General features: G+C 37.4%; 1 protein-coding gene across 1 annotated transcript; it reads left to right on the top strand.

The window, feature by feature from the left end:
• The first annotated feature begins 11 nt into the window (after window positions 1–11).
• Window positions 12–24,796, top strand: LOC105437511 (adhesion G-protein coupled receptor G6-like). The gene is made up of 15 exons (XM_030996569.1): window positions 12–539; window positions 1,202–1,336; window positions 1,999–2,253; window positions 2,754–2,863; window positions 3,325–3,541; window positions 4,452–4,568; window positions 4,860–4,978; window positions 6,032–6,178; window positions 12,245–12,427; window positions 14,687–15,076; window positions 15,579–15,719; window positions 18,402–18,526; window positions 19,109–19,392; window positions 19,881–19,947; window positions 22,370–24,796. Exons 1-15 carry the CDS (start codon window positions 251–253, stop codon window positions 22,956–22,958), a joined length of 3,168 nt encoding a protein of 1,055 aa, XP_030852429.1. The 5' UTR covers window positions 12–250; the 3' UTR covers window positions 22,959–24,796.
• Window positions 24,797–27,480: the final 2,684 nt, after the last annotated feature.

Here is a 27,480-nt window from a genome sequence, read left to right as displayed (position 1 = left end):
TGAATCATACAAGTTATTCCAATAATTTTAATAGCTAACCTTACCTGACACAGCCAGAGATTGACAGAGCTAGGTTCTGGTCGAGGCTCCATTGAATCGTGTTTTAGTGTCAAATTAGTGTCAGTTTGCAGACTAGCGTTTTAACACATTTGTCCCTCTCGACCCAGGTCGAATGAGGGCACTGTTACAACAATAATGAGGCTAACCTCGGTAAAATTCTACATTACATCCGTAAGCTAAATTAGCATTAATGTGTGTCATATCTCTCTTTACACGTCCAGTCATTGACATATGTCAAAGGTTCACACCCTGCCCAAGGGTCTCGACCTGTACCGGGGGTATCAATAGCTTCGACTGTGTGTGTAACGCTGGATACACAACCGTAACGGATGACAGGACTCCATTCACCTGTGTCAACATCAACGAATGTGCCGGGTCACCCCAAGTGTGTGACAGTAACGCATGGTGCACCGATTTAAGTGGCAGCTACTTTTGCACATGTATGGAGGGATTCACCGGCACCGGGACCTCTTGCGAAGGTATAGTACTTACACAAAGTACTGTACTTGTTGTGCCATAAATATTTTGGACCACACCACTGTCATGAATGAGCTTTCAAGAGTGACAAATAAGAAATATTTCTGTTTTAGGAAGAAAAAATGTAGTCAGTTTTTATATTGAAAATAAATTGATTAATAAGGTGGTATCAATATTCAAATATGCACCTTGACGCCTTATATCGTAATTTCCCATTCACATATAATATGTCTTTATTGAGCCCCCCCCCCTCCCCCCACTGCCAAACCAAAAAATAAGAAGAAAAAAAAAAAAAAAAAAGAAATGGTGAAAGTATCTCAGTTATTTGTATGTCAGCTTAAATCAATTTCGCAGTAGAAATGTCCCCTGTAACAAACTTCTTTATATTATTGAAAAGATAACAAGGGAGAGCTGACAGAGTTAGTCTAGATTGTGTTGTGTATTCCCATATGAGCCGTACCTATTTCTATATGAAGTGCATGTGATCTCCACAGAGACTGTAAATTTCTTATCATTTTAATGATTCCAGAAACTCACAATCTACACTGGTGTGCTGTCACCGTATGCTATATTATACAACCTTTTCCGAATCTTTCACAAGCGATCACATGTCTAAAATAGCTCAGCTTTATCTTTAAATGTCACGGTTTAACTTCACCCACAGCCATTGAACCTTGTGCCCTGTCACCTTGTCTAAATGGAGGCACTTGTACGACTAGCGACGATGGAGCATCGTATGTTTGCACGTGTACAGAATCGTACACTGATGTTAATTGTAACACTCAGATTAGGGAGCAAGGTAAGATAGGTGTGGGTGTGTACGTATATGTGTGGGTGTATATGTTGGTGTGTGCGAACGTGTGTGGGTTCGTGAGCGCATGTGTATGCCTTTGATATACAGTGCGTCCCCCCAGAAAAACCATACCTCAAAGCAAAGGGGAATTGTGAGAAAACTATGATCTTTATAAACCAAAATTGTATTGCTCTTCATAAAGTAGAAATAATATGCTTCCAAATTATACTATGATTGCGATAAAATATACATGTTTCAATTAATATGATACCGGATTTAGTCTTGACAAATTGTCGAAATGGTTCAGTGAATCAAGACCATGCACACCTCATAAATTTATATCGCATACTTTTGAATACACATGATTTTTCTTAAACCACATCTACTCGTCATTACGAAATATTTCATGATACATACAAAATACAGTTTGTCTTTATTTACATGAAATACTTTCGAATAAACAATACTTCTCGTTAACCCTATCTACCCGTCATAGTGGAATACTCTATGATTCATGCAAATACTTTTAAAATCTTTATATCAAATACTTTCGATACTTTCAAATAAAAAATACTTCTCTAGAATCCTATCAACCTATCATGGAATATATTATGATGCATAAGAAATATAGTATTGTTTACTATATAATGATTATATCACATTTGCAGAACCCCTTGCGGTTTTCACCAACCCGTTGTCTCAGATGGCAGATGTAGAGGAGCGGGTCACCTTCTCCTGTTCCTTCCAGAACGCGCGAAGTTACAGGTGGTACAAAGACAACGTCCCCATCTTGAGAAGTGAGAACAGGTCCCCGTTAGTTATAAATCCAGCTCTGGCCGAGGACCAGGGATACTATTATTGCACTGCTGTCGGGGAGGACGGCAAAACTTTATCCACAAAACAAGCTTTGTTGACAGTCAATGGTTAGTTTGGAGTTTGTTAGCGAATAGTAGCATATGTTTGAAGAACCTAGTACGATCTTTAACTCTCCTATCTCCTACTCATATATTTCTCATAATAACATCCGTTTGTTCACGCTGTGGACTCTTGGATGTTTCATGTCCTGTCATATCCTTTAACGATGACCTTCAACATACACCTGTGTGAGGCCAGTTGTGGTTATTCTTCAAGGCGCCTATACATTATAATGAATAATTACTCACAATACCATTATTTCCTTACATCAATAAGAAATAATATTTTGTTCTTAGTCAGGATTGAGGGGGGTAATGTAATTATATTAATCTCTTATATTAAAGCCAGTGCACTGTTCTAGATTCCCCATGTGTCGATCGTGTATGTGATACTCTATTAAGTCATCTATGTTTAGTTTAATCTGTTTCCTAAATTATATAATAGTAAATTATGAAAAGGTTTCTATTGCTTTCTTTGTTATTCGTTATGACTTTTGTTTCAATTCCAGGTGTTGATAACTATGTAGTAATGGCGTCATTCAACAAGATTTTCAACGACAGTCTTTCGGAAAGAACTTCATCATACTTTCAGCAGCTCTCAAAGGAATTAATAAATTTTGTGAGTATGATTATTAGATTATCTGATCTGCTGACTAATTCACTGCTCCCTTTCATTCTAAATCATTTTCTTTAGTCTAAAATGTCTTAAAATTAATTTTGATCATAGATATTCTGAATTGTATTTTAATCATCTACGAATATTTATATGTCATTTATCTTAAAAGAAATCACCATTTATTAATTAATTAATTCATATGCAATACACATTTTAAAGCCGTGCATTATGCCCTTACAGTACACGTTTCATTTTACATGTACACAGCTTTGTTTCCAAATACATCTCTACTATTTAGCTATTCACCTCTTACTCACTGTTTAGTGAATTCGTCTATGATGTCAAGAACATTATACAAATATTCCCACAAGGAAACAAATTTGAATTCAATTCCTTTATTATCTAATGCACGTTGCATAGATTAGGTTGGCTGGCACTCAAATGATACTCTGTGTTGCTTTCAGATCCTGACACCTCTCCAGAATAATTTTGAAGCTACCGTTGCAGTTGGAGTGAACTCCTTCTCACCAGGAAGCGTGATTACAGAATTCGGTGTCTATGTATACAATGGTTCAATACCCGATGGTGAACAACTGTCAATCGTCAGTTCTACACTAACAAGCCTTGCTGAGGGGAACCCCAACTTCCTGGACCCAGCTTCTGTTCAATCCTTTAGTGCAGGTGAGCTTTATCATTACAGTAAATGTTTGCTGATAACCTGATCGCTACTACCTTAAAAGGTCAACTCAAGGGCAATTTAGATAACCTATTGTATATCCGTCAGAAAACGCAGTTGGGTTGGGTAATACATCATTGTAATTTTCGCGCATTTTCAAAGCTGAAGGACAGGCTCTTTTCTTCAAAAAAAGGCTGTTGAAATTGCCATAAGTTGATTTCTCGAAAGTAGTTGCGATCGGGTTCGATGTACATGCGTTTTCTGTAATTTCAAGCTATTTTCCTTCTGTGTTTATATGAAATTGATTTTTGCTCTGTCTTTATAGCATTTAATGTAGTTGCTAGAGTTCACATTTAGAGCTGCTTATATCTTATAGCATCTGATATAAACTTATTAGATACAATTTCTACGAATCTAACAATGTTTCATTACACGAAAACTAAAAACGCTCCATTGATGATAACCTCCTTTATAGCTTTTTGTGCTGCCCAGTCACCATTGCTTTCAATTCTACTACTTTCGTAAATGAATCATACATAACGAATGGAAATAAGACGTAAACATTACAGGTAACTACAGCATAGATGATCCATTATGATAGCCACTAATAACCAAACGGGCGTTTTTGTATTATTTATTGCAGGTATGTATGATTAATGCCCTTTTTGTTCTGAGTAGCGTATTGTCACTGAAAGAATTGTGTTTTATTTATTTCAATATGGTTAACAAAAACATGCATTCGGCCGCAGGCTGTCTTTTTCAGCAAGTCCGTGCACAAAAAAGACGATATTGCCCAGACTGACATTAAAAACGACTGCATATTATTTACAAAGAACAAAAAATTACCAAAGAAATCATTGTAAAGTATATACATATTCCACCTAAAATCAATATCTATTCTGATCATCTTGACAGTGACCTGTCCAGCCGGGACTGTGACAGCCTATGGCTATGTGGCCATGTTTGAAAGTGGAGTCATCAACAGCATAGCTAACTCAACCGATACAAAATGCCCTGATTATACCGTAAATCGTAAGTCATTTTCATCAACTGATGGTTCATGTTCTTGTATTTGTTTGCTTGTGAAAGCATGGCCAAGAAAATTATCCTAGATTTTTAGTCCATTTATCATAAAAGGTTCTATCAATTATTGTAAAAGGTTTTGAAAATGTGAAAATGAAGAAAAAAAAGTCTACTTTGGAACGGAAACAAAAAAGTCCAGTAAAACTCTCTTGCAGGAAAACTGTGATGATTTCTGTAAATAACACAAATCGCTATCGCTAAAACATGGATCATAAAAATGAACCTTTTATCTTTCCGCAGATGACCATCGTATAGAAGCCATTTGTGATGGTGACACTATTAGCGCTTGTGTTTGGCTACCCCAGATGAACTGTGGAAGAAACCTGACTGCTGATGAACTTCTCACGATCATACAAGAGGTTCGTTACGGTCTATTCCTGACAGGAATGCAACATAGCTATGATTCGTTGCCAGAATAAGGTGATAGAGAAAGATATTGTTCGTGCAATATCAAAAGGTGGAGGCGTTATGGTTCAGTGGATAAGTATCTGTACTGTGAACCACAAGCTTTGGGGTTCGAATCCCTGTCGTAGAACTTATGTCCTTTGACAAGACATCAACCTACATTTGGCACACTCCACCCACGAAACCCGGTAGGAATTAATTCCTTGAAATGCTCGAGCACTGTAATGGCAGCTGTGCTAAAGTCAGGGTAGTAATGATGGAGCACCGGGAGTAGCAGTATATCAGCCTTGAGCGCTATACTGTACAATACTTCACTATCACTATTATTAGTAGTAAGGAAAAATCAGCCAGGTATTCTTCGACATCGAAGGGGTAAAGCTTCGCATGAAATGTACATGGAATTGGCGCCTCTTGTTTTTACAGCTGTAGCGATTAACCGGACCGAACTAATATCCTCTGAATAATGAATGTGCTAAATGTTCTGAATTTGTCAGTGTTATATTACTTTTTTTTATATGTCATGATTATGTTGTTTTTATCGACACGGCCCTGATTGAAACCAGTCTGCGAACTGTTTCGGGCTTTTACCGTGTATAAATAAAATAAACTCAAACTTTCTATTTTCTTTTGATACAGTAATCAAAGTAATTTGTTTCAATGCTCCAAGATTCATGTTGTACCAGCAAAGCTGGAGCAGGACGAATCTTTAGCGATCTGAAACATATTTCAAGTCTACGATACACGTTAAGGCGCCTTGTAACGATCACTCATAAGAAGAAACCCTGATCACATCACAAACTCCCTGGCGATTTAAAAGTTTTCGATTTTTTTTTTTTAATACATAAAAGAAAACAGAACCAGATTTTTATTTTATTCAATAAATATTGAACATAGTTTCATCTCAATTTTAGAAGCACATTGCAAGTTTCATTATAAAAAAATGATATATTAAAAAATTTGTTTATCATCATTGTTGTTAATAAGTTGATTGCCTCTAATTTTGGCAGGCCGAAGTCACAGCGGAAAATGCAGAAATGATAGTTGAAGAAGTGGCAGAAATAACAACCATGACTGAAACCATTTCTACGGAAGGTCTGGAGATTGTGGCAGATATCCTCGAAGATATCACAGAAATAGATTCTACTGATGTGCAGGTGGGTAGGAGATCATTCATCGCACGTGCATGACTAACATAATTTGGTTAAATGTTTGTTTTTTAAACTCTCTGTTACGAAAGTTGTAATTTTTCTTAATTTCATGCTGTTTCATGAAAACATTAACAAAATAGGCTGATGACATTACAGCTACACCTTATGCAAATAATGGATTAAGTTACGGAGCACAACAACTTAAATAACTTAGGTGTGGCAAATACAACGTTTTTTTCGAACACCCTTTTAATACAGGAAATGCTAGTGTGCCCAGCTATCAACGCTAATTTGTTGATACTCGAACGGAGTTTTGTTCGCAATTGCACAATATTATAAACGTGTCAGACAATACAAGTTATCATACTTTACAATTGTTTGCACCCCTAGTATTTACGTAGGCTTACAGCGTTGTTTAAATTACAGCTTTGGTGTCTGAAGCTTTTGAAAAATCATTACTTGCCTGAAACTTAAAAGAAACCCGTGTTTTAATTCTCCAAAGAAGGAAAATGCGAGATTTGGAGTTTGAAAAGTTGGATTTCCTATATACAAACTTCAGAATCACTAACTAAGGGGGATAAAAATACACAACAAATTCAAAATCGGAATTGTAGCAGCGGTATCATGACGGCAACAGGAATATTAACGCCATTTTGCAAGACACTAATCTGCATTCATTTGACACTCTCCACCCAGGAGATAATTCGTACCTGCGAGGTAGCCAGTGTAACTGTTTTTGTCAATGCTCAATGTGTATGCATATGAACGGTGAAAAATGGTAGGTACACTTCCTAAGAAATGGGGATGGTATACATTTTTGTGTGGGCTTGAAATCCAGAGGGTAATACATATACTGTATGAACTGCTTTGAGGGGCACGTTTAAAACTAGAGCTCAATGTGATTTTGAAACTGCACTTTGCAGGGGGCATAGTGTAGTCTTAAGATCACAAAGGAGCCAAAGTTTTATCCGAGACCCACATATTCATCAGTCAATAATTGTGTATTTATATGCCACATAATAGAAAAATGAGCATTTTCCCCAAAATACGCATACCCCCTTCAAAATGTCAAATTTCCCGTATTCACTGCCCGTCCTTGCACTGTACGCGCGAATAGATTGTGTGCTCTGTCAATATATTTCGCTATTAATACTGCCCAGCATACACAAGTGAATTTAATGCCTGCAGCTTTTACTAATCAAAAGCCTAGAATCATGCAATATGCGTGATCATGCCGTATGCGGTATATAACACTTAACCATAAAGCCGTTCAGACATAACTCTGTGAACCGCGGCATTTAATAATTGATGGATAAAATGCAAAACGCTTCACATGTCTGTACCATATAGCATACACTGAACTATGTTAATATGCGCGTAGGACCTTTCATTGCGCGCAGTTGCTATTCATTTTACGCGTTTTATAAGATGTTGAAGCGAATCTTAATCAAATGATTGGTTGAGAGCGTACACGTGACCAGGCATTTATTTTGCCCAAAACATAATTTTACTTATGACCGGTCATTACTAAAATGATGTTTTAAAAGATCATTTTATAAAAAACAAATAAAACAAAATCTTATAATTTACACATCACTTTGTTCGGGCATTAGTAAAATTACCCACACCCGGTACCTTCAAAACAGTCCAAACACCCTCGGCTACCACCTCGAGCGTGTTAGACTGTTCCAAAGGTACCTTGTGTGGGTAATTTTAACTAATGCCCTCACTGCTGTGTATTATTTGTATATTATAAAATGGATTCAAGAAAGTAGCCAATGAGAAGTGTCAAACTGGATCACCTGTGCGTGCATTAATTTTTACCATATGCACGGGGAATGCATTTTGGCGATAACATCCGTCAAATTTTCGACTTAATACTTATAAGGTAGACCCATCTTATAGTACGGCTTGTTTCTAGCTCGTTCATTCGTGATATGCACTGCACTCGATTTAGTCACAGTGAGACGGACAAAAAACTCTACAATTAGTCTCTACAGTCTCGTTCATTATCCTGATGTGACCTAACCTGCGCACAGTGCGTATTTATAAGTGCACTTCAGACATTTATTATTTGAACAGGCCTAATAACGAGAAGAAAAATACACGCCACAATTTACCGCATCATATCCGTACGAGCTCGATCTATTTAAAGTACATTCAAGTATCAATGTGATGCGCTATATTATACAGATATTGACCGGTAGGGTGTGTAATATAACATGCTTTGGACCGCCGGAGTTATATTTTCCCCGAGGGGTTATATTTTTCCGAAGCGCACAGCGCTTGATTAAGACTAATGACATAATATTATTATACTATAATCTAATCTATAGATAGATCTAACGTTAGATTTCAGGCAAACGAAATAAAGTTGTCTACTCACCCAATTTCATATGTAATTCTTCCAGAACTTGTCACTGTTTCCAAAAGATCCAAACTAATCCAATAATGCCACGCAAATAACCTTTTAAGTTAAAAAACTTCCAACGGGTCAAAAGTCACAATCAGCTGTTCAACATAATACGAACGCAACATATTTGCAGGGTGCTAGGGTGCGGTTTTTGACTACTTGTTAATGATCTCCACAGTAGTCTAGGCCTAGATCTAGGCCTACACTGATGAAAGTGATAGTAGAGTCTACTGTACAACCTTTGTCTGGTCGAAATCAAGTTTGTTTGACACAAAATTCATAGTTTGACTTTGAAGTGAAAATTTGGTCGGCTCCCCTGTGAATATGAGTGAGACTTGTTGGGGGTTCTGGACTCACCGCTAGTCTCTGCCTCTGGTCCTACTCCTAGATCTACGAGATGAAGTTGAGGCTGAGGCTGAGCTGAAATGTCAGGCGTAGATCTAACGTTAGTTAGATGATGATGATGATTATACATGATGGTCCTGTTGGTGGACCAGATGTTTGAGTCGAACCAGGTCCAGGACCAAATCTAGAACTAGGTCTAGAACTTGGATTAGAGAGCCTTACTTTAGTTCCGGGTCTGTGACTTGTTGGCATTTCTCTGACAAGCACAAGCCCTTTAACCTTTTGTGTCCCCCAGCAACTCGAGAGTATTTAACACTGCTCTCACTTTTATGTCCAGAGACACTCATGATATGCCTCGCTTAAAAACCGTGCTCATCTAATGAAGTGATAGTTGTAGCTCTAAGGCAGTGGTTCGTGTAGATTCTAGACGCGTTAGCTTCAATGCTAATGGTGTTCCTTCTGTTCTTCGAAGCGTTTTTGCCAACAACCTGATGATCATACCGGCATACTTTGTTGTTCTTGTTCTACTGACCCGTATCCAGCATTGATATCTTCAGAAGCTCTTGATTTTGGCTGTTGCCAAAAATAGGAAAAGTCAGGGTTCAAGTGTGAAATGTAATCACAAAACGTCTTCACGGAGAAAGTTTCATTCTTTGTCTTATACATGCGACCACACTGGCTCCTTGTGTCATCATCTTTGTCTCTGTGATTTTTCGTCAACTGGTCCTTTGCAAGATAAACGTACCTCCTGTTATTGGAATCTGTAGCAATGGCAAACTCATCTAGCTTTAGATCTAAGTTTATAAATACAGCGTTCCGGATACCTTAAGGAATATAGAACGCAGAGGCGGCCCTCCGGGGGGGGGGGGGGCAGGGGGGCACAGTGCCCCCCCCCACTTTTTTAGATACCCCCAAAATGCCCCTTTTTACATAGGAAAAGTGCTCCTTTTACATAGGAAAGGTGCCCCTTTTACTTTGACAAGTGCCCCTATTACTTAGTAAAAGTGCCCCTTTCCCCTTTTCACCTCTGACGAGTGCCCTTTTTATTTTTGACACGTGCCCCTTTTTCTTCGACATGTTCCCATTTCCTTTGCAATAAATGTTCATTTTCCATTCTCATGAATCTTGAAATTATCTTGAATAAGTGCCCGTTTTAATCTCTAGTAAGTGCCTCTTTTCATGTACGAGAAGTGCCCCTTTTCACTTTTAATAAGTGCCCCTTTCACCTCTGATGATTGCCCTATTCAAAACTGAGAGGTGCTCTTTTTACTTTGACAACTTCCCCTTTTTTCCTTGTAAGAAGTGCCCCTTCTCCTTTTAATAACTACCCCTTTTTTAAACTCGGATGAGCGCACCTTTCATTTTAACATATGCCCCTCTTATTTTCTAATAAGTGCCCCTTTTCCTTATGATAAGTGCCCTCATTAAAAAGAGAGAGCTCCTTCCCCTTCTCATAACTTCCCCTTCCCCTTCTCATAACTGCCCCTTTTAAACATCTGAACGGTGCACCCTTTTCATTCAACAAATGCACATTTTCCTTTATTATAAGTGCCCCTTTTACATTTTCATAAGTGCCCCTTTTCATATCTGGTCAGTGCTCCTTTGCAACTCTGATAATTCCCCTTTTAATAATGATACGTGCCCCTTTTCCTTTCTAATAAGGGACCTATCCCCTTTTCACCTCTTATAAATGACCCTATTAAAATCTGATGGGTGCCCCTTTTCCGTCAACAAATGCCTATTTCCCATTTTCGTAAACGCCTCCTTTTCATCACTGGTGAGTGCCTCTTTTCAAGTGAAAAAATGCCTCATTTTCACCTCTTATAATTATCTTTTGTACTTAAAAACGTGCTCCTTTCCTTTTCTTTTCTAATAAGTGTCTTATCCCTTTCGATAATTGTCCCCTTTTAATGTAATCCTTAAACGTGCCCCTTATTTAAAGCGACTAAGAGCAGTTTCCCCCAAAGTTCGCTCGCTGCGCTCGCTCGCATTTAAAGATTATATAATTATGTTACTTAACAAAGGTCTTTTCAGTCTTCCGTTATGAGAATGTGTTTATAACCCCATCACGATTGGCTTTTTTCCTCTTTATAAGATGTAATTTTTCGCACTGCGACCTCACAGATCTTTAACAATTTTCTTGCTCGCTTCGCTCGCTCGTAAATGCATATTCAGACATCACACCCAACTGTAAAGTTTGATGCTTAAGCGATATCTTGTATGATGTATGAAGAGAAACAAATATTGAAATCATCCCTGATAATGTAATCACAATGTAGGGGTATATACCAATGTCTAAAAATTGTATATTTTCGCTTTGAGATTTCCCACTGTAGGTGCCCTTTTTTCCAGAAAGTGCCCTTTTTTGTTGGTGCCCCCCCCCCCCACTTTGAAAGTCGCTCGGCCGCCCCTGATAGAACGGTCCAACGCTCGTGAAGACATACAGTAATTTTGCTAAAGTCTTCCTTGTTTATACTAGGCTCCTTGTACCCCTTCCCTCAGCTTTGAGCTTATGAAGGACTGCAACAAACATGCCGTTCGCACGTCTAACTTCAACACTGCTTACGATGTCCATTGGCTTTGTTTTAAGAAAGTGTTTCTGGAGGCCATAGCGTATTGTAAGCATGGATCTCTTTGCGTTAAGTTCGCCATTTCCTCGCCGCACCTCTGCGTAGAATAATCGAAGGCAATCGCATAATTCTTGCTCGGAGTATTCCTTCTCCACTTTTTCGAAGTCAAGAGACTTTGCCATGCAGTAGCAGTTGAGTATATTCAATGCTTGTTTTAGCACATGATTATCTATTTCCTCATCGCTCATTAACACGAATCGGGGCTCCATTTCGAAGTGTTGTTGTGATGTGGTACTGCGTCGCGCGCGACGTGTAAAAAGTAGAACTTAAAATTCGTGGGTCGAATTTGTTTCCCATCGAGACTTTCTATCATTGATCAATCACAAACGATTGTCTGCTTTAGTCCCATGTAAATTATATATGTGTAATTGGTGACAAACAGTCCTCAAGCCTAGAGGGCGACATGCATTAATTAAAAAATATATTAATTTCACCAGCTATATAGCGTGAATATAACCATCGAAAGTGACCGTCCAGGAAAATAATGAAACAATTACGATCCTCGCAAGTACTGTTACGTCACGAGCTCTGGACCAATCACATCTCGGTATCTGTCTAAGCTACCTAATATAAATGCATCATAGCTTTTATTGTTGTTGTTGTTATTATTATGAGTAGTTTTATTAGTGTTATTATGCATTTGAAATAGCAGGAAATAACCCAAAATTAATTCTTGACAAACAGGTGACTGAGTCTGTTGTGGATATTGCGAGCAACATTGCGAATCTACCAGAAGAAGAACTAGAAATGGCTGAAGACGAGAATGGTGCTCCAAGCCGTGTGGTTATATCCCTTGAAGAACAACTCTCTGTAGTTGAGGTGCTAAATGAAACTCTTCGGATCGTTGAGCCCAATATTGCCGCAGAGGTGAGCAACAAAAAGACATGTGTTAACTATTTCTATATTAAAATCGTATAAGATAACGTATTCTACTTGTATATTCTTAACTTTTTATTTTGGGTTTTTACGTAAATCATTCTGTTTATGCAATTATCTTCATGTATGCTATTTTTTCATTGCCTTAAAACATTAATTTTGTAGACCCAAATCATTTTGACAATACGTTTACCGTTAAAACAAAGCCCTCGCTTTATGGAAGACATAAGGACATCCTGCATAACGTGTTTTTTTTAAATATTTTTTTTAAAAACTTCATCCGGAGTATTCGTTAAAATGGTAAAAGACAATGATTACGTCATTTCCCTTCAAACTACCTATATTTTTCATAGATTAGGCAAGCTTCCTTTTTAAAGAAATCAATTGAGTTCTTAGCCAGCTCACAATATATATATATATATATATATACATGGATTTGTCTCATTCATAGAAAACTGTGTGCTGGAGGTGTCGTAAAACAATTTTTTAAACACTTGACTGGAGTTGTGAAGGTCCTGGATTCGAGCCCCGGCGCGACACTTGGTGACTTGACTTACTTGACTTGACTTGACTTAGGTGCATAGGACGGTGTGTCCCCTTGCTCCCCTACGAGAAATCATGTTCCAGTCTGATCTGTCCTGGGCTCGTTGCTCTGCCTCTTGTGTGGATAATCCGACATCGCATTGAACCTGGTCCTTCCATCTCTTTGGAGGGCGTCCCCGAGGTCTGCGTCCATTAAAGTCATTTTGGAATGCTTGGTATGGTAGGCGGTGATGCGGCATGCGTAAAACATGGCCAAACCATTTCAAGCGACGTTTGGTTATTTCCTCGCATATGGTGCTTGGGATGTTCAGTCTCTGCCTGATCTCTTCGTTCCTAATCTTGTCCATTAGGTGAACTCCAAGGATGGTCCGGAGACACCTCATTTCAAATACTTCAAGCTTATTTCTATCAGATTTTCGGAGAGTCCAGGATTCTGCTCCATATGTGGCAATAGGGAGGATAAGTGCTCTGTAGATCCTGACTTTGAGACTCCTAGAAATATCTTGGTTGGACCAGATGGCACTTTTCAGTCTTCCGAATGCCCAAGCAGCCAGTCGTGTACGTCTCTTCACGTCCTCTTCTATGGATGGAACTGTGCTGCCGAGAAAGACAAATTTTTCCACTTTCTCAATGTTGGTGTTGTTAAGTGAAATATCTTGATGATCCTCTGTCATGACTTTGCATTTTGTTGCATTGATTTTCATACCCCATCTTCTACAAGCCTTCTCCAGTTCATTTGTTGAGATTTGGAGGTTTTCAAATATGAGTTCCATCAGGGTGGTGTCATCTGCATATCTGATGTTGTTGATACGCATGTCACCCATCTGTATTCCACTTTCTAGTTGTTGGATGTCCTTCATCACATATTCCAGGAATAGGTTGAAGAGACTTGGAGAGAGGAGGCAGCCTTGTCTTACCCCAGTTATGACATCAAACCATTCAGTTGTCTTTCCATTCACCATAACAGAGCATTTGGTTTGTTTGTACATGCTCTCTATGAGGTCAACTAAGGGCTTGTCCACTCCAATGGAACGCAGACATTTCCAGAGAGCTTCTCGCCATATGGTATCAAATGCTGCTTTAAAGTCAACAAAGTTCAGGTAGATTGGTATCCTTCTTTCTCTGGCCTTTTCGATGATCTGTCTGACGACAAACACAGCATCTGTGGTGCCCCTAAGACTTCTGAATCCACATTGTTCCTCCGTCAGATGATTCTCGATGGTTCCTTGGATTCTCATGAGGACCATTCTACAGAAAACTTTCCCGGGTATTGAGAGTAGAGTTATAGCTCTGTAGTTGGATGGATCCAGCTTGTCTCCTTTCTTAAACACTGGGGTGATAAGACCCTTGCTCCAGTCTTCCGGGGTTTCACCTTCCGACCATGCTGCATTTATTATTTTGAGCAGGAGTTGTCTCATTGGTTGCCCAGCAGCCTTTAGAGTTTCAGCAGCTATTTTGTCCCACCCGCAGGCCTTGTTGGTCTTCACTTGGTGTTCTTTGGTAATACATTTATCCACAGTTGCCATTCTCATCCAAGGTTTTTAAAGGGTTATCGGTAGGAAGGAATTCATTGAATGCTGTGAGCACGAAATCCGTTCCTTAGCTATAGGCGGAGTAATATGTCAGCGTCTTGAGCACCTAGCGTGGTGGATATGAATACTTTTTATAATTATTGTCAAATATCATATCTATTTTTGTGTGTATCAGGTACTTGATGTGACAGTGGATGGACTCAGCCAGGGTATAACCGTTTTCATGTCAGCTACGGCCGATGGAGGAAGCATTTCAGACGAGGATTTTCAGGTGGCAGGAGGCGATCTTACAACAGAGCCAGATGTGCTTGAAGCTCAGGCGACCCTCTTCATTCCATCAGTCTTAGCGGACAGGTTCTCCGAGCTGACGGGCCGGTTGGTCATCACCACACATTTGAATACGGCCCTCTTCAGGGACAGTGAACTAACGGAGTTGAATCTGAAGGCAAACGAGACGGGATTCAAGCGAGAGTTGAATTCCAGGATCATAGCGGCGTCGCTCAATAACGAAGAAATCGAAAACTTGGAGGAACCCGTGATGATTGCATTTACTCCTACCAATCCGGTGAGTGCATCATAATGCTTTATCAGTGTTAATTGAAGTGCCATGAGCGTAAAATGTGACAAACTTGAGCGCTATAAAAGTACCCACTATTATTATTTGTAACATGGCAATGGCTCAACTAAAATGTTGCTGTTAATTTGAATAACATTACAAAACAAGTGGAGAAACAAATGCGGGGGCACAATGCTGGGAAATGTGGCAGTGATTCAATGTAAATCAACCTCTTTCATCTGATGAATTTCGCGAATATACAAAAAGATTGGATATGAACACACAGATGAGGATCAGAGGATGATGTTAATTGACATATCTATTCAGAGCAATTGTAGAGTAATGTGGTTGAAGTTTGCATATTGGATGAGACAGTATTAATATGCAATGTACACGTTACTCTTGAACCAGATATTTTCGAGTGGCAGAAATGGTCTTCTTTTTTATTTGAGATGTTTATATATTTTATTTTCAAGCCCTGATAATTGCCATATTTTGTTTTCATTTCAAGAATGGGACAAATGCCACGTGTGTATCTTATGACTTTGATGATAACCAATGGTCCACGCGAGGATGCATCAAAACAAGTAATGACAGCATAGACAGAATTACTTGCGAGTGCGATCACCTTACCAACTTCGGCATTCTCATGGTTTGTATCACCTTTGTCTGTCACGTAACGTACTTTTGCATGGGATCTGTGTGTAGCCTCTGTGCAAAAGTTACAGCAATGGCACAGGAAAACTTGAAATCCTCATTGTCTTCAATATTCATGATATCAAAGTGTTATTTCTACTAAATTTGTTTGCGAATTGTGTAAAATTGTATGTTAGTTGCTAGTTATTTGCATTGAATACCATATTAAACAAACCTCATTTAATTTGTATAGAATCATGTATGAGGAAACTAGAAAAGCTGAACTTACGTAAGGCATGCCCCTCCCCCGTTCCCATGTTCTGGATATATCCATGTGGTTTCAAAGCACACAAAGTTGTTGTCTACATCAGGATACGACAGACAATATGCCTCAGAATAATTTCATGTTTGAAGCACCTTAGACGCCACCCAAGTTCCAAAAGACCCAGTATGTATGGAATATAAGACTGTAAACATTGGGAAATTTGCTTGCATAACCCTTTAGATAGCATCGATGCACATGCCAGGTTCATCTTGCTTCGTTCCTTGATGGTCAGCTCCAAAAACCCTGGCTACTCGGTACATGTACTTGGTCTTCACATGGTTGACAAAAAAATCTCCTTCAGATATGAGGCGTTTTTTTATTACGTGAAATGAATTGGACAAACAAATTAGGCAAAAGTGTAATGAGGCAAAAGAGAGCTGGCTAAACGAACAATGTGCAGAAATTGAAAATCAATTCGATAAGAATAGTAATGTTTACCAAAGAATAAATGAAATTTCAGGCAAAGAGTCTGGTTGTTCAAACCCTGGCTGTATCAAAGGAAAAGATGGGTCAATCCTGTTTGAAACAAAGGACAAAATGAGTAGGTGGACACAATACATTGGCGAACTTTTTAAGATAGTAGGGAAGCAATGCCGAGTTTTTCAGATGAAGTCAAAGGGGAGAAAATTCTTTAAAATGTCAAAGATGAAGAAGAACAAAGCAGCTGGACTAGATAGTGTGGTCATTGAACTGTTTGAAGCATTAGAGGAATATGGTGTTGATAGATTAACAGAAATTATCAACAAAATATATGATGACGGAACATTTCCAGATTAATTGGGCAGATCCATTTTCATTACTCTCCCAAAGAAACCGGGAGCCGTGGATTGTGAGCAATATAGGACAATCAGCCTTATTTGCCATATCACTAAGATTGTTTTGAGGATTTTGCTTTTGAGAGCAATAAGTAGAATAACTCCCATGGTCGGAAGGGAACAATTTGTTTTTGTAAAGGATGCGGGCACAAGAAATGCTATAATTGTGGTTAGAAATATTACGGAGAGAGCAGTCGAAATGCAAAAGGATGTGTCCATGTGTTTTATTGATTATTCAAAGGCTTTTGATAAAATTAAACTTTCAGAACTTTTTGAAGAGCTGAAAAAGCTTTGATATATATATATATATATATATAGGAAAGATCTAAGACTGTTACAAAGTCTATATTGAATCAGTTTTCATGCATCAGGGTAGAAGGAGAGTGTAGTGAATATATTAACATCAGACGGGGAGTCTGACAGGGTTGTGTTATGTCACCAGACCTGTTCAATATGTATAGTGAAATCATTCTAACATAATTGGAAGATGAAAATGGGATACAAGTGGGTGGCCATTCAATCACAAATATTAGATATGCTGATGACACTGTTTTATTTTCGGAATCAGAGAAAGATCTCCAGAGACTCCTGGATGTAGTTGTAAAAGAAAGTGAGAGAATGGGACTAGAGATCAACTATACCAAGACAAAGTGCCTGGTGGTATCCAAGAAGAGCAGTCCAAAATGTAACTTGAAACTGAAGGAACAGATTATTAAACAAGTCTCCTCATTTAACTACCTCGGCAGCATGATTACCGAGGATGCCAGATGTGAGACAGAGATCAAGAGAAGGATAGCTCTCGCTAAATCTGCATTCTCAAAGTTAGGCAAAATTCTGACAAATCGAACAATGAGTATGAGGATTTAGAATAAGAGTATTGAATTGTTACATCTACCCAGTACTTATGTATGGTAGTGAAACATGGACTTTAGCCTCTGATACTAAAAAGAGTTTGGAAAGTTGCAAAACGTGGTTTTTAAAAAGAATGATGAAAATCCCCTTGACTGCCAAAGTTAGTAATGAGGAAGTTCTTATACACGAGCTGGAGTGCAAAGGAAAATGATACGTGAGATGTTGATTAGGCAGTTGAAGTTCATGGGTCACATTAGACGTAAAGAAGGCCTAGATAATCTCGCTTTGACAGGGAAAATTGTGGGAACAACGAGTAGGGGAAGAAGGAAGATACTTAAGATGGACAGTCTGCAGAAATTGCTGGAAGAGAGAGGAGTGAAAGAACTGGGAGTGGTACTTATACAGAAAGCTAGGAGCCGAGGGTTGTGGAACAGCATGAGATATGGCACTTAGAGAGAGAGAGAAAGAAATGAATTACAACTGGACGCGACAACGGTCCAACGCGTATTCACTGAGCCTTGTGTTATTAGCTACATAAATGTAAAGTGTATTAATTGCACTTCAATAGGTCATCCAGAAAAAGAAGAAAAAAACGCCGCAGATCACCGCGTCATATCTGATCGAGGCATGAAGACTAAGATGACTTTTAGTAGTCAGAATTGGCTGACGTCCTGTTTGAACATATATATATCATTACATTTTACAGGATATCTATGGAGGAGAAGGATTGTCACCACAGGCAGATTTTATTCTGGAGATCATAAGCTATGTTGGTTGCTGTATGTCAATATGGGGCCTTGTCATCACAATCCTCACATATGCTTTTAATAAGTGAGTAACATTTCTATATTCAGGGATATTATGCATATGGGCCAGTATAAGGTATCTGATCTTGTGATGTCCAACACGTTGATTGATTGATTCGAATTCGAATGTATTCCATTTCATATATAAATTTTTTGCACAACTTACCAAGTGGTATTTGGTCTCAGAAAAGCTCTAGTTGAGCAGACAATTTAATACCGTCACCAGTCTTACAAATATCCCAGAGATGCTCGGTAAACGTAGGGAAAACGTACATTAGGCTTGCCCGTAAACGTAATTTTGATCATTGAAAAATGTTACCATATCACATTTTTTAGAAGAGCAGCTGTGTATGCTAGAAAAATCTATTATGATTCACGATTTTGTACATACCGGTACATAGAAAATAACACGGTCCGAAAATTAAAATCACTTGAGCATAGGAAATACCATGGAATCTTTTAAAGGGTACGTTGTCGATAATTGCCAAAACGACACATCACCTGCGGTTCCAAGAGTCAGTATTTTGTGCGACACCCAGCGACAGCATTAACCATGTAAAATGTGTTATAATATATATAATAAATAAGGTTTTGTCCTCTGTTCTAGGAAACTTCGTGATCGCAAACCCAACCAGATCCTGCTGTCCCTTTCCAGTTCCCTGCTCTGTCTATACATCGTCTTCCTGGTCATGATATCTGTTGACACAGAACGAGGTAAGGAAGAAATTCCTCCCCTGCCTTGCTGTATCTTAGCTGGCTTCCTCCACTATTTTACCCTGTCATCTCTATTCTGGATGGGAGTCGAGGGCTACAACATGCATATTCTCTTCGTTCGAGTTCTCAACACGTATCTACCGCGCTTTATGCGGAAGGCTTCACTGTTTGCATGGGGTAAGCCACCGTCCAATAATTATTTGCTTTTTTACTTGATAGATTAAATGCCATTTTGCCAAAATGTGTTACCAACATGATCGCAAAGGCTTCCAAACCAAAATCAAGCTCAAGAACTTCCAATAGCTTTGTCCATCACCTGTTGAAAAGTGTGTACATTACAATGACTTATTACATACTGAACTGAACAAATTTCTAAAGGATATTCAATAGGATATTGAAAATTTTCCTCGAAAATCTTTGGGATCGTGCTCAGCAAGTAGAGTTTGTTTTAAAACTTAATTTAACAAGCTGTTGATAATGGCTTTCAATATGAGCAATATGTGTTGTATAAAACATAGTATTAACTACGACTTCAAGTCTAGATTATCCTTCGTTTGTTCCTTTAAGAATTGATGTTGACGATGATCACCATCGATCCTCATCATGATAATGACAATGATAATGATAATAATAAAGTAACCATTCCTTTTTTTTCTTGCATTTAGGAGTCCCTTTGGTGATTGTTGGAATCACTGGAGGATCAGCGAGGGAGCACTACGCGCAGACAGATTTGTAAGTTTTATATTGAATCCAAGAATGTAACCTATCAATCAATCAGGAACAATATGAAACAAACGTTCCCGCTCCTTATTGCTCTCATTTTAATTTAATGACAAAAAGTGACAGAAAAATGACTTGCTTCAGGAGAGAGAGAGAGGGAGATATATATATTTATATATATATATATATATATATATATATATATATATATATATATAATGAGGGATGGAAGGAGGAAAAATTGGTATGCGGCTACTTCTATTTAAATGCTGAGATATACAAAATAGGCACATGTTACTTAACTACTGAGTAAAAAAGTCTTAATACATGAAAGGTTTTTGTTGCATTTAAAAAAGGGATTGTGTAGGTCAGTTTACGAACTCGGTTATTACCAAGTAAATAACAATGATATGACAACAATAACTGGTTTACATGATAATACATATTCATTATGGTAACACAGAATGGAAATATCTGTTATGCAACATACATGTACTTAGAAAGAAGAAAAGCTTTGACCGATTTTTTTTTTTTAAAGAGAGCAGTGAAAGCGCAGTGCGGGTATCAATGGGAAGGGAATTCCATATATCTGGGCCAGTGTGGCAAATAGATTTAAGGGCTAGAACAGTATTTGGATTGCACAAATGGCAATAGGCAGATTGTTTCGTAGAATGAATATATATATATCTTTATTCAGTTGAAACAGAATAGAAAATGTCACAGGGACATATTTTTAGAGGCGAAAAATGAAAATGGCAGTTTGTAGAAATTTGATATCATTAACTGTCAGGGTAACCAGCATTTGAGAAAACAACTTTTAACAAATAAGTAATATCCGTATTCCACTTAATGTTTGTCCATATTAAATTACAATATGAAATAAAAGGTAATATCATGGTATTGTACAGCGTTAATAAGATATTCGAAGGAACATAGGGACGAAGTTTAAAGAATATGCCTACATTACGTGGTATTCTTGCTGCAATATATTTAACATGATCATTCCACTTCAGAGAGTCCTTGATAACAACTCGATTAAAATTTAACACTTTTAGTCTTTTAAATAACCACACAATCCACATTATGAATTTCCATAGCAGGTCCCTCAGATTTTACATTCTGGAAATGAATAAAGTTTGTCTTTTTCAAATTTAATGATAATTTGTTGCACTCAAACCATGCAGATAATCTTGGTTATTCATTATTCATGGTATCAATAAGGGAAGGAGAGTTAGAATCAGAATAAACTACAGTAGTATCATCGGCAAATAGGATGTATTGCAACAAGTTAGGTGTGTTTAAAATACATACACATAAGTTAAGAATAACACAAGACCAAGAACAGATCCCTGCGGGACACACATGAGATTGGTAATAAATTAGATTCGACATATTTACACTATACATATTGCTTTATGGGGTGTAAATAATCATTTAACCATTGAAGAGGTAATCCTCATACACTATAGTTACGAAGTTTACAAGTGTGTCAAATGCCTTGCTAAGATCCATAAATGCTCCTAATACATGATTACGATTAGCCAAGGCACTTGACACTGTCGTACAACTGTGCTAAAGCAAGATCGGCGGAATGAAATTTCCTGAAGCCAAATTGATTTTCGTTAAATAAATTATTTTGTAGTTGAAAATCGTACAGTCTCTTAATATACACCAGCCTTTCTAAAATCTTCGAGAAAATCGCAAAAATCGATACTGGACGATAGTTTGACACTATTGACGGATCATCTTTTCTATATATTGGTATAACTTTGGCAATTTGAAATGACTTCCCGCTATAGAGTACAATAGATTTATTATTTTCTGTTAATACCCTCACTAAATACACTGAACGCAATTTGTTTAAGCATATGATGTTAATTGCTATCCTGTTAACATGGCTCCATATATGTGACACGTTAAATGTGTTATGTATTCCTACCCCAAACAAACTGTGAAGGTTGTTTGAAGTCTAACCTACTCATTTCATAAATAGCTGAATGTTTGGAGGATTTAAATTAATATCTTCTTTTTTTGCAGTCCCTAGACTGATCTGTAATGGCTAAATACAAAAAAAAAATCAACATTCATATAGTCCAATCAATGCTATTTAACAATAGTAAGAATTATTAGAGACATACATGACAATTTCATATTCATAATTTTTCATTGATGTTTTACGCATATTTTTATTTAGTAGTAGTCATTGTTGTGTAGTAATAATTTCAAATAGAATGAGGTCGATTAAATTCAATATAATAACGGACTGTTGCACTGGTTATAAGGTATATCATGAAGAATATTGGTGTCCGGTTCGTAGTAAATTAATTTAATGAAATCAATCTTTAATACAGATTCATCATTAATATAATTGATAATTCATTATATAATAAATTGAAATAAGAATATGTATACGTCGTCTTTGTTGTTTTTGTAGTTGCTTCCTTGCATTCTGGCCTCTCATCGGTGGTCTCCTGATTCCAGTTGCTTTCGTCATGATCTTCAACATGATCATCTTCATTCGTGTCATTATACGATTGAACAGAACCGTGAAAGGAAGACAACTTGATAAGACGGAGAAGCGCCAGCGCCTTCGACGTTTCCAGAATGCGGTGTGTATCCTGATCCTGATGGGCCTAACGTGGTCTTTAGGTTACCTGAGCATCATCCGACCGGCCAGTGAGGTCGTCCAAGGAATCTTCACCATCCTCAACTCTCTGCAGGGGTACTTCATCTTCATGCTGTACTGTATGCGCCAGCCTCAGGTTCGCAGGACATGGCGCTCACAGTTCAGCTGCTGCTTGTCGAAGTCTTTTGCGGCGTCCGGCGGCTTCACTTCAAGCTCTGGCCAAACTAATTCGACGTTTAAGAATAGCTCGGCCAGGCTCAGGGGACAGAGAGGCAACCGAAATGCAAGGCTGATGTCTAACTCTGATTCCAGTGGGTTCCGCCCGGAGACAATAGTACGTTCCCAACCTGAGAGACTGCCTAGAGCTGCATACCAAAACGACGGGGCCGAGTGGTGATTTGATAACAGTACTATAATGAAACTTGATAAATGTTTTAAAGGCAGATTGCGTTTTGTACGAAACTACACAGAAATAATAACGGTGATTTAAAGACACAAGTAGTAATGGTTTGAAAATATTAACCCATGCAGTCTTTTAACCTATAAAACAATCATGTTTTTCAACTAGCAACATGCAATAAATTCAAACATGTTAATAATTTCATACATAGAAGGTCATTGGGGACATTAAAATGAATACGAGTTTGACCATATTTGCATAGTAAATTCAGCATTTTTCATGTCTGTTAAATTGCTATTGATGGTGCAGAGTCGTTGGTTATCAACTTTCCTGTTTATTTATACATCACTTAAATGTAGTCATCAAACAATTCCCTTTTTTTATCTATATTTCCAATAAACTTATTTCGAATCAATTCGTAAAGGTGTCATCACGTGGGTTGTAGCATGGGTTGTGATAATGAATTTGAATTTTAGTGTCATTTGCCAAAAGTGATTCTGCTTTGTTTATGGTGTCGTGCGTGGATGTTTTGACCAGCACGTTAAACAAAACAATTAATCATTGACGGTCTTCTTAACGTTCAAACTCATCTGAAATATTACATATTTGCATTCCTATAAGTTATTTATAATGTTTCCAAACTTTTTTCGCGTGATTTTTCATTGACGTTTTAATGTTACTAATTGTTTTGTATGTGAACGAAGTTTCTTTATCAAATGAAGTACTATAAGATATATATTTATTTATTTGAAATCGGCAGAATTTCTGAAATTTTGCATATTTAGTCGGACGTTATAGTAAAGGGGTATATGCACTTTTTTTAAAAAGCCATTGATGGTTTTAGTTTCTAAACGAGGTAACTTGAACATCGATCGACTAAACCTTGAATATTTATCGACTTAAGTTTGGCTAGCACAATCAAATAGTACATTAATGGAGGGTTCGGAATTGTAATAAAGAGAAATCCATTCATCCATCCTATCCATTTTGACCCTGTGTATAGATCAGATATATTGCTACTTAGTAGGAGGTAAACTAAACGTGAGGCTATTGACAATTTGAGTGTATTTCGAGAATTTTTTTTTTATTAAGACTAAGAAGCATATTTACTGTGCAATACGTGAACAAGTGCTGAATATTATATTATGTTATGAAATAGAGATTAGCCTTTTTAAAATAATGTTTAAAAAAGTGTTTAACGTGTTTTTTAACCTGAGGAATTTATGAAATAATGAGATTTCTGATAATGTAGATAAATATTCATTGAATGGTAGGTGATCAACGCGATATCTTCTTTTGTTTCCTCACTTTATGTTATTAATGCAGCTGAATATAGTTCTTCTATTACCGAGCAAGGATTGTGTCCATTAAATTTTGTGAAAACTGTTAGAGTAATTGTATTAATTACCACTGACACAATATACAGACGATGATATTTAGAATTTCATTTTTATTCGTAGCTCTTTTACCTGTTCAGCATTTTATGTCTCATTTTCTTGTATTTTATGAAATGGAGAACCTTTATATCTATGTGTATAAGCAAGTTAGCGGTGCGTTGCAGGTTTAGGTTTATGGTTTCATTATTTTTAGTCCTTTTTACACATCATTAATAATGATAATAATAATGATAAAACATGAATAAAAATGGCAATTATAATAGTGATAATAATAATAATAATTATAACGATAGTAATAATAAAAGACCCGTGGCGGTTTTATATCTTAACGAGCATTTTTACCCGCGCTAACCAAGTTCATGTCAGCAATTTGCCAATACCCCGGTAGCGTCCTATTTTTTCGTACCACGACGAGGCCAGATTCCAGTATGAACTCATTTTCATACATAACAAGCTATGAAAGCTTGCAAAGAGGTCACAAACAATTCGACTTTGATTATTTATTGCTTTACCTCACTATTTATAACGGCAAAAAAACTAAATAAGATTCTAACCCTCACGTCAACTCCAAAGTTATATTAGTAACACGCTGTCGTTACCGATTGAGCTGACGATGAGTTGATGACAGATCAATCCACTATGAACATGACGGACAAAGAAAGCGGACAATCTATACAGTTCCTCAGGTAGACAAAGGAACATCCCTTCACTGCTATTATGTAAAACTGTGTAGAACAGGTGAATATGCATGTGACACCTGTTCTACACATTTTTAAATAATAGCAGTGAAGGGATGTTCCTTTATCTACCTGAGGAACTGTATATTTTGTCCGCTTTCTTTGTCAGTCATATTCATAGTGATCTGGCCTCGCCGTGGTACGAAAAAATAAGACGCACCCCGGTAATCCAACGAGTTCAATGTTAGATTTTATAATCCTTTTATTTGTGCATTGTTGCCCTCATAGGGCGCATTAAAGACTAAACCAGTTAATGACGTAATCCTACGTCAGCAAATTGACGACTCGTGTGTAACGATCAGAAACGTAACGTGTTCAGGACTTTGTGCACTCGATGGAGGGGGAAGGGGGGGGGGGTACATGTCGTCGGGGAATAACAGAGTAGAATCGATAGTCTTGTTTCTTCCCTCAGTGGAGAGTCAAGTCAGATCGGGAAATGGTATATTGATTTTAGATGATAATAAGATGATAATTATATCAATAATAATAATAATAATGTTAATAATAGTAATAATAATAACGATGATAAGAATGCTAATCATGATAATGATTATAATGATAGTTATACTAATAATGATAATGATAATACTAAAAACAAATGTAACATTTTAGGGACCCTTTCTTTGGGGCAAGATGGGTTATTTTTCTTAATGAAACTAGAACATTTGGGTTTTCAAAGAGAAAGATGTCATCATTATTATTATTATTATATCTATCCAAGATGAAAGTGTATAGCAGGGACTTTTTAATATTTATTTTATTGGATTTTGGGGTTAAGTTTAAGGTACACAACATGATATTGGCGTCGTTTCATTTACGTAAGTTTGATATTCAAGATGATAAAAATCAGATCAATATCGAAGAAATTGTAGTTATATGTATCGTTATGCAAGTAGGTACGTTCGCGTAACGTTCGAATCGTCAGAAGTTAATATTAGTGATACAAGACTAGCATTTCATGTGCTCTTACTCTTTTGGATGAGGATTTATTTCATATTTTTATAACATTCTGTATATTGCTCTTTTTGTATCAAAAGCAAGTGATCTTTAATTTTCGCATATCCTTTCGTCCTTTTATATGAATAAAGCTGATGTTACACTTTCACGCAACTGTGCGATCAATTTTTTATTTTATTTTCATGACGATCCATCCGTATCTTTTTATGTTCATCCATATGTACATATGTTTTTAATACGGAAAATAAAACCAAATCAATACTATGTAAACGGAGACAAGTTATCCACAAACGAGCTGTGATGCCAAAATGACCAATGTCGAAACTGACATTTCAGGAGTTTATTTGTTAGTTAATTGGTCCCTATTATCATTTAAAAAAATGGTTCTAGACAAGATGAATGTGTAGTTTCCTCACTACACCCGGTAGTAGAATACTTGATGATTGTATGCAGCAATTCACACCAGACCAAGAGAATGAATGACTTGATTTGAGTTGTGTTCATGCTGTTCATAAATATTTGTAGGCACATACAATACACGAATCATCCAAAACATGAGAGCAAAGAATTTCGAACAATCAACTCAACTGAATACCATTTGTATTAATAATTATGGGGACTACGTGATGTGTTAGTGTAATATGTCCATATAGGCCTATATAATGATTCAAAGACACAAGTAGTCATGGTTTGAAAATGTGCTTCAAATTTCAAGCCATTCAACTCAATTAAATACCCTTTGTATGAACTATGGGGACTACGTGATATGTCAGTGTAATAGGTCCGTATATCATGATTCAAAGACACAAGTAGTAAAGGTTTGAAAACGTGCTTCAACTCTCGAGCAATTCAACTGAACTAAATACCCTTTGTATTAATTATGGGGACTACGTGATGTGTTAGTGTAATAGGTCCATATATATATCATGATTCAAATACACAAGTAGTAGTCATGGTTTAAAAACGTGCATCAAAATGTTCCCGTCACCAGACTCCCTTTGCTTCTAAAATTGGCTCTAACTGTTTAATACATATTATGTGCTCCAATCATCGGCTACCTTTAAGAAGACCGTTACCTGGCGCGTACGCAGGGGTGTGTTTTGGGGGTTAAACCCCCCTCAATTTTTTGTTTGCTAAAGGGGGGGGGGTGTCGGGTAAAAAAAAATGTCATGCTCCTTCCCCCCCCCCCCCCCCCCCCCCCCCCACTGAGCGAAATATCTTACGTACGCCACTAGCCGTTACTGTCGTTGACAATATACAAGGTTCTTAACATGAGGTTTTTGTTAACTACACGTTTATTCGTTTGTTGACGTTTCTCCGGGGTTTGTTCCAGGGTGATGTAATGCAGCCATTATTTCGTAATTTCCTTTTGAAGAAGTATTTCATTTCCCTATCATAAATTGTCAACTGCAGACCGGGAGAAGTGGG

The sequence above is a fragment of the Strongylocentrotus purpuratus genome, unplaced genomic scaffold, assembly GCF_000002235.5.
Source record: "Strongylocentrotus purpuratus isolate Spur 01 unplaced genomic scaffold, Spur_5.0 spur5_scaffold_3, whole genome shotgun sequence".
Lineage (NCBI taxonomy): Eukaryota > Metazoa > Echinodermata > Echinoidea > Camarodonta > Strongylocentrotidae > Strongylocentrotus > Strongylocentrotus purpuratus.
Note: the sequence above shows the minus strand (reverse complement) of the source record. Positions and strands in the feature narration are given on the sequence as shown.

What these genes read in the sequence shown, in the direction of transcription:
- LOC105437511 (XM_030996569.1), top strand. Translation starts at nt 251, where the DNA reads ATGTGTGTCATATCTCTCTTTACACGTCCAGTCATTGACATATGTCAA. An exon ending in AGCTTTGTTGACAGTCAATG is followed by an intron (nt 2,254 to 2,753) that starts GTTAGTTTGGAG and finishes TTTCAATTCCAG; the next exon opens with GTGTTGATAACTATGTAGTA. An exon ending in CAAAGGAATTAATAAATTTT is followed by an intron (nt 2,864 to 3,324) that starts GTGAGTATGATT and finishes TGTTGCTTTCAG; the next exon opens with ATCCTGACACCTCTCCAGAA.